The following is a 9,431-nucleotide window of genomic DNA, read 5'->3' as shown; positions in this document are numbered from 1 at the left end:
TAAAATAATTAATTGCGTTTGTCAGAAAGGCGGTAGTGTGATTTAAATTTTTGAAGGTTCTTTTTTTAACATGACCTAATCTTTTTATTTGTGATTTTTATGAGATAAAAGAATATAGATAAAACTGACCAATGATTTCTTTATCCTTCCTACATTATTCTCGCTGTTCTGTTTCTGCGCATCATCAATAAAAATCGGTTTTTCCTATAAGAATGAATAATAATGTAAATTTGAATCTTAATCATATGATATATCCGTAAATTTTTTAAAACGAAAATTTTATATTATCTTTATTTCATATTATTTTAATAAGAGTTATCAGTTATCAAGTCACTCTTTTTACGCAGTAAAAACTTTTTTGGAGCAAGAAGTGAGCGATTTTACTATTATACTTGTGGAGTAAAAAATACGCAAATGTGTTTTGAATAAAACGTTGAAATAAAGAAAATTCCTTTACTATTGAGTGATATTTCATTATTTGGATTCCAAGAAATTTAGAGGCCGTGCCTAAGATATTACAATTATATAGCATTGCAATTAACTCACATTAATTTCGGATTTGATGAGAGGCTGGCAGGGATTATTATTATTCGGTTTTACAGTTTTCTGAAAATAAATAGAAAATTATTATCTTACTTTAATATATATTTTTCGTATCAAATTAACATTTAAATTGCCAATAAATTATAGAACGGTACCACTGTATTATCTAATGGTATTACCACCATTACATTTTCTCCATTTGCACTGCAAGTTTCTGGCTGTAGTGGCGGATCAATATACACACTGGATAATGTGCCATCAAATAGAATGTTGTCAATCGGGCCATTCGCATTTTCCTGAAAAAGATAAAAATATTTTTATTTGTACATAAATTAATATTTTCTATTATATAAAAATATTAAATAAAAAAATAAGCAGAAGATTTTAGTGCCTAGTAGTAACATGTACTATTTACCTGCTTATTAGTATCGGATATTCCTGCCAGCTTCTCTATTCTTTTTTCAATTTTCATGACGCAATCCCGAATGTCTTTCATGATGTTTTTGATTTCTTTCATATCTGAAGATGAAATATATGTTGTTAATTATAATTATATATAAATGACTAACATTTGACAACCGAAAACTGTAAATTCTATGCTGAAACTATTACTTATTACTATTATATTACCTATTACTATATTATCTATTATACTTATATACCTTCTGTAACCTCTTTTAGTTTTCGATTTTCGAGTTTTAAAGTTCGATTGTCTGCCTTTAAGGTTTCCACATCGTATTTTGATGATTGCGTGATCATATGAGATAGAAGGGCATCATCATCAGATGATTCCGAGCCTGACGTAATCTGTAGAATATGACACATAATGTTTATATCAGTAAAAATAACTCACAAAATGTATTATTTTATAGTATTCAATTACTTAACATAATAATAATATTACGGTAATAGGCCGAAACAGAATTGCTTAAATCGATTAACCAGGTCCCACTCAAATGTTTGACTATAATGTGCGCTTAATGTGATCATACAGTCGGTTTTATGATGATATTGAGCATATAGTTTAATAAAGACTTTTCCCAAAAATGCAGAAAGTGGAAGCAAGGAGAATATATAGGAGTTTATTAGTTATATTTTAAATATAATAATTAATAAATAATTAATACATATGGTCATATGAGTGTTGAGCCCGGTTTAGAAAAATAACTATAATAAATAAATAAATAAATATGGTTATAATTAACTCGTTCGACCTCATAGCACCACAATAATCGATCCAAGCAATATATCGTTTTTCTTCTGATTGTCTTATGAATGTATATACATATTTACATTTTCTTTTTTATTTATCTTCCTTAATTTCTTCTTATTTTTCAGGATATCCTCCGATACTCTAGTAGCTGCATGAGCTGTTTGTTTCAATTGCTTTTTCTTTGTTTGCTTAAATATTTAAATAAAGAAAGATAATATATTAATAATATCAGACGGAGTGTTATTTATTTAAAATCGAAAGTTATTTAAAACACAAGTCTTATCTCATCAAAATTACTTTTATTACACGCAGACAACTCTTTTAATTTATGCAAAGCGTAGACTTTAAACATATTTTGTGTAATTAAACTAAACTAAGTGAAGAATATTTTAATAACACGTGGATCATCTATTTTACTAAATGTATAATCAACGAGTATATACAAACTAATTCGCAGTAGTAATTTTATATATGCACAGCAAATGACCATTCATTGAAGATCAGTGAGTAATCGCCTCATTGCTTTAAAAATTAAGACAATATAATTTGCCTACCTTGCTGATACGTGTACATTATGCCTTTGTTATATATTACAATTGAACACTAAAACTGTTACCTTTGTGCTTTTACTATTATTGTCGTCATTTTCCTCGTGGGCGAATTCATCATCACTGCCCTTCTTTTTTGCGTATTTTTTCCGATCTTCCTTTTTGGGATTTGGCTCATCATATTTGATTAAATTTGTGAGCTGATTAGACATTTTTGTCCAGGCTATCAAACAAGCAAATAGGTATATAAATATATGAAATTATACTTTAAATTCGAATAACTGTATAAATAATGTGCAATTTCAAATTAATAAATATATGTTACTAGATACGAAAAACTCCCAGAAAATTATATAAAAATCATTATATATATATATATATATATATATATATATATATCAAAATTGATTTTTTCATACTAACTTTAATTCATTAGAGATGATAAATATATATGTATTATTATAGAAAATACAGTACATATATATAGAATATTCTCCACGGAAAAATACCTGTTGTGATCAAAGAAATATTATTCCCGATTGTCAGTTTTATTGCGAAATAGTAGTGCAGCAGAAGTAATTTTTGTGTTCTTTTTTTTATTTAATTATAGGTGTTTTTCCATTATTTTGTTTGAAAAAAATTTATATATTATCTACCTCCAAATCCTAAAATCTTGACGACGTGCATGGACCACTTGCAATTCTTCAGTTGTCTTTTCATTTTTGTTGTCAACGGGCCAACGGCACATTCTTTTGGCCACTTCATAACAACTTCCTGTCCGTTTACAATAATATTTTGTAAATTATCTTCGTTATGATTTTCTGCACTTGTTAACTATGATAAGTAGCCAATTGCTACGTTCCCGTTTTCGTTGGGAAATTCCACTAATAAACACTTTTCATCGTCGAGATTTGGATATTCGTCATCCATAATTATTAATGGAATCAAAATAACAAGATATATAAACGATTCACTTCCGTAATATACTCGTACGACTTGATCCTCGCGCGAGTTTTGGTTTCTATATATGCGGACATTAGATACCATGCAGTTATCTCTTTTGTTTACTTTTCGGGCCGTCCGTGCACAGCTCACCATTCATTGGACCAATCTGTAATTACTTTTAGCCTGTAAGACCTAACGGTCAGATCCAATGAGCGGCGAGCACACTCTATGGCGGGTATATTCGTTTACGCAGCGGTTAGCGCAGTATCATTTTATCCTTGTTTAACACAGTAAATAATAAGGATAAAATGATATTTTTATGCTAATTGTTGTGTAATTAACGTATGCATTCTATCTATGTTGTTTGTTATGTTTCCTAAAAGAACAGTATATTGCATATACAAGTTTTCTCAAGGAACCTGTCATTAGCTACGTTCCGCAAAATGCATCATGCACATGATTTATCCATTTATCTTTCTTTAACATTTAGTGAACGCAAGGATACCATGATACATCATGCGCATGATGCGCTTTGCGGAACCCAGCCTTTACTGACTACGGCTCCACGTGGTTTCGCTTATATATGTGTTAATGTGTTATCAACGGACGAAATTAATAGAGCAAAGATGAATGAAAATAAACGAGGGCCATACAAACAATACTTAAAAAGTGACGATAGCAGGGATGAAATTCCTACATCAACAGTGATTTCTCGAAAGAAACGACGCGAAGAACTAAACCACCGACGTGCAAAACCGAGTCGACCACCACATAATGATGAGGTTATGTTTCATGTTGTTGTAAGTATATGTACAATAATATCAGATAAATAATTGGAAATCGTAATCCTCACAAATGAATTAATCACCATAAAAGAAACAAAAGAGGGGATCTATTTTTACATATAGGGATACTTCTATTTTAATGCTTTTAAATTGTTTGTTGTATATATAATATATATATTAATTATTGTGCAGAATAGTGAACGACTGCTTGATAATCATGAAAACAACGATCATAATGACTGTGAATCTGAAAAAGAACGTGATTCGACAATGATGGGCAATAATGACAATTTACGAGATGTTGAAAATATTTGTGACAGCAATTTGTCGCAAGAGAGTGTCAATGATGATCAAGAACACTCTGCTAATGACAGTGCATCAAGCGAAGACGTAGGTGACGATGATGATTCTAATATCATTGACGAAGACAGATCGTCAATTATAAGCGATTCTTATAATGGAGCTGACAATTTGGAATCCAGTGACGATGCAAGCGAAGAAAATGCACAACGAGATGACATGGATGAGAGTGAGGATGATGAGATAAATCATTACCCCAATGATCAAGGTAAACCTGATGAATGCAATATATATATTGTAGTGTACATTTAATTAATATTTTTATGCATGAAAATGAACCTGCACATGTATTTTTTGCACGTCAGCTTTTGTGCAACACATAAATTTTTATGTACATATATTTTTTAACAGTACATTTATAAAGTACTGTAATAAATTTTAAATGTTTAAATTTGTATTTAACTCTATATTTGTATTTAACTCAAGAATATATAATTATAGGATGTTAGAAAAAAAACAAAAAGATTAAATAATTGATAAATTAACATTACATATACATATATTAATCTCAAAGAATTTATTATAAAGAAAAATGGAAGAAAAGGTAAATAAAAGAATCATGTGACCAAATCATGTCTTAGAGGGCATTTAATGGGAGTGATTGTTGAGGAAAGAAATACAATTATAAACATAATTAAAATAATTACAAATTAAACAAAAATAAAAACAAATTATGCCTTGGGGCAAGGTCATTAATTAATAATTATTGTTGAGGATGGACATTGAAATAAATAAAAGTTATATTTAAATTAAACGTTCCTAAAACTGGGAGAGGAGATATAACAATTATGAAACTCCGTTTTATTTTGCTTTCCATCTTCTTTTTTGTCTTTTATTTTATTATAAGTATATTATTAAATTATATATTATTATAAATAACTTTATTATAAATAGATTTTAGAAATGAACTTGAATAGATTGAATTGAGGAATTGATTTATTGGACTTTTAACAATTTCTCATGAGTTAATAATTATTAATGATTATAAATGATTAATAAAATCAACTCAATTCAATCTATTCAAGTTCATTTCCAAAATCTTTAATACAGTTATTAATAATTAATAAAAGAAAAAAAAGATGGAAAGAAGAGTAAAACGGAGTTACATAATTGATACATCTCCTCTCCTGCTGAATTTAGGGAAGGTAGCAGTAAGTATCTTTAATTTAAATATAACTTGTTTATTTCAATTTTTATCTTCAACAATAATTATCAATTAATAACCCCTGTCCATAGTATAATTTGATTACGTTATTTATTTTTATGATTATATTTCTATCCTCAACAATCAATGCCCTTAATGCCACAATTTGATATCACATGATTCTTTTATTTACTTTTTATTCCCAATGATTCAAATTTCCTTAATAATAAATTTAACATACAAGAAATGTAAGTGAATAGTAATTGTACGTTTAAAAAAGTGTGAAAACATGTGAGAAAATACGTTCCACAGCAGTAACGTGCAAAAAATAATGTGTCTAAATGATCATGTACATAAAGTTTACGTGCTCAAATGAACCTATCCAAATTGATATATACAAATACATAAAATAAAATTTGAAACAAATGTTTAATGTATTATATGTAATGTAACAAATGTTTATATGTACTTTATACATAATGACAGTGTGGCGACATCTTATATACGAAGACTGTGATCTCACCAAAGAAGAAAATGTCCTTATAATGATGAGTATGGCTCTTCGTCATAATTTTACCGATGAAGCATTACAGTCTCTTATTCAAACAATTGACTGCCATCTTCCACACAGATGCCACGGTTCGAAATATCTTTTCTTAAAAGCATTCCCGAAGAATAATTATCGAGTATACTACTATTGTTCGCAATGTTTATTTGTATTAAATATTGACCATAACTGCATTACTGTGCGTTGCGATAATTGTTTAAAGCATTATAAATTATCGGAATTGAAGAAAGATCAGGCATTTTTTATATATATTCCGCTGAAAGAACAACTAATCGAACTCGTTAATTCTGAGATTTACGCGCAATTTCGGCAAGAAAGCGATGATAGTGATATTATCAATGGAACACTGTACCATAATTTAAAGAGAAAAAATGTCATAGGAAAGAATGATATTACAATACAGTGGAACACGGATGGCGTACAGTTGTTCAATTCCTCTTTAACATCTTTATGGCCAATTTTAGTGTCCATTAATGAATTGCCTTATCGTATACGAAAACAACAAATATTATTAACTGGTTTGTGGTTCAATTCAAGGAAACCTCCCATGAACATTTTCCTTAAACCTTTTGTTGATGAACTTATAGAGTTACATAATATTGGTTTTGAAAGTACGACACTTACAAACAATAAAAAAATCCGTATAAAAGTTCATACACTAGTTGCACCAGTTGATTCTGTTGCCAGACCAGCAATTCAATGTATGAAGCAATTTAATGGAATATATGGATGTTCATATTGTTACCATAAAGGAAAACAGATTTGCACAGGACAAAACGGACGAAAACGAATATACTGTGGAAATATAAGCACTTTACGTAAAAAAAGCCATTACGAATATCAATCCGAGAAAACCCTACGAAAAAACAAGCCAGTCAAAGGTGTGAAAGGTCCATCCGTTGTTGCACTTATACCACTTTTTGATGTAATTTCATCATTTCCGCCGGAATATATGCACAGTGTTGCAGAAGGCGTTATTAAACAATTTGTAATAGCGTGGTTTGACCCTAGGAATCGCGATAAAGATTGGTGCTTAACTAAGCACAAGTCGTGTTTTGATAAAAGATTACTGAGCATGAAACCTACCCACGAAATAACTAGGACGCCACGATCGATCACACAACGTAAATTGTGGAAAGCATCAGAATATAAAAATTTTGCGTTGTACTATTCTATTGTTTGTTTAGAAGGGCTAATGCCAAAGAAATATGTTAAACATTGGCTATTATTCGTGTACAGTATGCATGTTTTTCTAAGTATGCGAATGCGTTCTAATGAATTTATTATGGCTACATTAACACTTCGAAAATTTGTGTTTGATATTGAAAAATTGTATGACAAAACGTTTATGAATTATAATGTACATATGATGTTACATATTCCGGAAGCTGTTAAAAAGTTCGGCGTCTTATGGGCATGGTCAACTTTCCCTTTTGAAAATTTTAATCACACAATACAATCACTATTTAAAGGTACCCAATGTATTCCGGAACAAATATGTAAATTTTATTCCCGTATAAGATATATTAAGCAAAGTTCAACTTTCAATAAACCAAACTGTAGCGTAAAAGGAAAGGCTGTTTTTGACTCACTTATGAAGCAATGTCGAATTCAAAGATGTATAGAATATGAAAATCATTTAACAGCGTTTGGTCCTTCAAAAAAAATCGACTTTTCCTTGATTGAAAAAATCACTATTGAAGAATTTTTGGGAGACTCTGTTAAAAACAAAGCATTGACTTTTCAGCGTTTTATCTATAAAAATGTTCTGTACCACGGTTTCGATTATGCTAGATTGATAAAAAGACGAAACAATACCGTTTTAACACAATCTGGTTCTTTGTTAGTTATTCAGTATCTATGTATAGCAGAAAAAGCTACAGGCGAAAAGAAGCAACTGTTAATTTGTAAGGAACTGCGAGTACTGAAGCAAGAAGTGTTATGTAAAAATAAGAATGTATCGTCGAATAATTTCTCTTATGTTGTAGAAGAAATGGACAATATTAGATGCTCATTGCTTCATATGATTAAAAATAAATGCATTAATATTCCTGTCTTTTCATCAAACAACGATAATTCTAATAATAACAAGCGATGCATTATACCTCTTGTAAACTCTGTAGAAACTGATTGAAATAAGAATGTATATAAACAACAAATAAAATAATTTGCATTTTTTTAAATACTGGGTGTTATTTAAATATCGAAAAATATATACATATATATACGCAGGCATGCATGCTTTTTTATATCACACAATTATTTATTTCAATATGTTACCATTAAAAATTTCAACATTCTTTGAAAATTAAAAAAATTGCAAGAAAATGTTTTCAAATTAAAAAATTAAAATGAAAATTTATATTACTAATAAAGATATTTAATGCACGCATGCACATTTTATATGTCGTTCTAGCACACACATACAATTCTACATAATAGAATTAATCATTTGAATGCCATCAAAAGTAATAAACAATCCGTTTTTTTAGTATATGAATATTGTAATAATAATCACAGGTAAATTATAAAATTGCCTTGTGATTTACTACAACGACAGCAGTTACCACATAGGCTGTAATACACACAGTGATCCTCCAGCAGTAGTTTATAGACGGAAGTAATATTCACAGGGATCTGTAATAATTGCTGTGTGATCTGCCGACAGTAATTATTACACGAGCAGTAATACTTCCAGTAATAACCACAGGTGTGTAGTATTTGCCGTGTGGTCCACCAGTAATAACTACTACACGGGCAGTAATACCTCCAGTAATAACTACACACCCGGCAGTCGGTCTTTTCCGTAAGGGTATAACAGAACTAGATCTGCAAGAAATATCTTTTGAGGAAAACGAGAATCAACCGCCACAAAAAAGATTGTGTAAAAATTATCACGTTTTAAATACTAATAGAGGTATGATTTATAACATCATATACTTATTTTTCAATTATATTTGTTTAAGAAGAAAGGAAATTTTAATAAATTGAAAAAACTAAATAAAATTCTATATATGTCACAGTTCAAATGTTAATTCAATAATAATATGTATACACTTACTAGTCATTATATACATCTAATAATTCGATAAGTAAATGTGTTTATAATTAATGAAATTTAAACTATTACTAATAGAAACATATATATTTATTTCTTATTTATAGCGTTTTTGATTTATTGACTTGACCTGACTCTAAGTCAATGATCTGTTCTTTTTAGCTGTGAAAGAAGAGTTAAACTGCGCAAGAAACACAATTAAAAAGAACAGACCTTGACTCGAAGTTGGGTCGAGTCAACAAATCGAAAGAGCTATAAAAGAGTAAA

At 29.4% G+C, this 9,431-nt stretch overlaps 2 protein-coding genes across 3 annotated transcripts; one reads left to right on the top strand and one right to left on the bottom strand.

Annotated features, from left to right (window-relative positions):
* Positions 1–537: 537 nt before the first annotated feature.
* LOC105456920 lies at positions 538–1,447 on the bottom strand. The gene is made up of 4 exons (XM_011701304.1): positions 1,206–1,447; positions 959–1,062; positions 699–839; positions 538–606 (listed from the first exon to the last, which is right to left on the bottom strand). Exons 1-4 carry the CDS (start codon positions 1,366–1,368, stop codon positions 538–540), a joined length of 477 nt encoding a protein of 158 aa, XP_011699606.1. The 5' UTR covers positions 1,369–1,447.
* A 2,357-nt stretch (positions 1,448–3,804) lies between these two features.
* Positions 3,805–8,282, top strand: LOC105455077. 2 transcript variants are annotated; one of them, XM_011698138.1, is made up of 3 exons: positions 3,805–4,031; positions 4,227–4,602; positions 6,025–8,282. In XM_011698138.1, exons 1-3 carry the CDS (start codon positions 3,876–3,878, stop codon positions 8,238–8,240), a joined length of 2,748 nt encoding a protein of 915 aa, XP_011696440.1. In that variant the 5' UTR covers positions 3,805–3,875; the 3' UTR covers positions 8,241–8,282. The 2 variants fall into 2 exon arrangements, with proteins under 2 accessions (XP_011696440.1, XP_011696433.1); XM_011698131.1 differs by having other exon boundaries at positions 3,805–4,049.
* Positions 8,283–9,431: the final 1,149 nt, after the last annotated feature.

Source organism: Wasmannia auropunctata, unplaced genomic scaffold (genome assembly GCF_000956235.1).
Source record: "Wasmannia auropunctata unplaced genomic scaffold, wasmannia.A_1.0 LD336106.1, whole genome shotgun sequence".
In the NCBI taxonomy this organism is placed as follows: Eukaryota; Metazoa; Arthropoda; class Insecta; order Hymenoptera; family Formicidae; genus Wasmannia; species Wasmannia auropunctata.
The sequence above is the reverse complement of the archived record's forward strand: the minus strand, read 5'-3'. Positions and strand labels throughout refer to the sequence as shown.

What these genes read in the sequence shown, in the direction of transcription:
- LOC105456920 (XM_011701304.1), bottom strand. Translation starts at nt 1,368, where the DNA reads ATGTGTCATATTCTACAGATTACGTCAGGCTCGGAATCATCTGATGAT. An exon ending in ACTAAAAGAGGTTACAGAAG is followed by an intron (nt 1,063 to 1,205) that starts GTATATAAGTAT and finishes TTTCATCTTCAG; the next exon opens with ATATGAAAGAAATCAAAAAC. An exon ending in TATCCGATACTAATAAGCAG is followed by an intron (nt 840 to 958) that starts GTAAATAGTACA and finishes TATCTTTTTCAG; the next exon opens with GAAAATGCGAATGGCCCGAT.
- LOC105455077 (XM_011698131.1), top strand. Translation starts at nt 3,876, where the DNA reads ATGAATGAAAATAAACGAGGGCCATACAAACAATACTTAAAAAGTGAC. An exon ending in AGGTTATGTTTCATGTTGTT is followed by an intron (nt 4,050 to 4,226) that starts GTAAGTATATGT and finishes ATTATTGTGCAG; the next exon opens with AATAGTGAACGACTGCTTGA. An exon ending in TCATTACCCCAATGATCAAG is followed by an intron (nt 4,603 to 6,024) that starts GTAAACCTGATG and finishes ACATAATGACAG; the next exon opens with TGTGGCGACATCTTATATAC.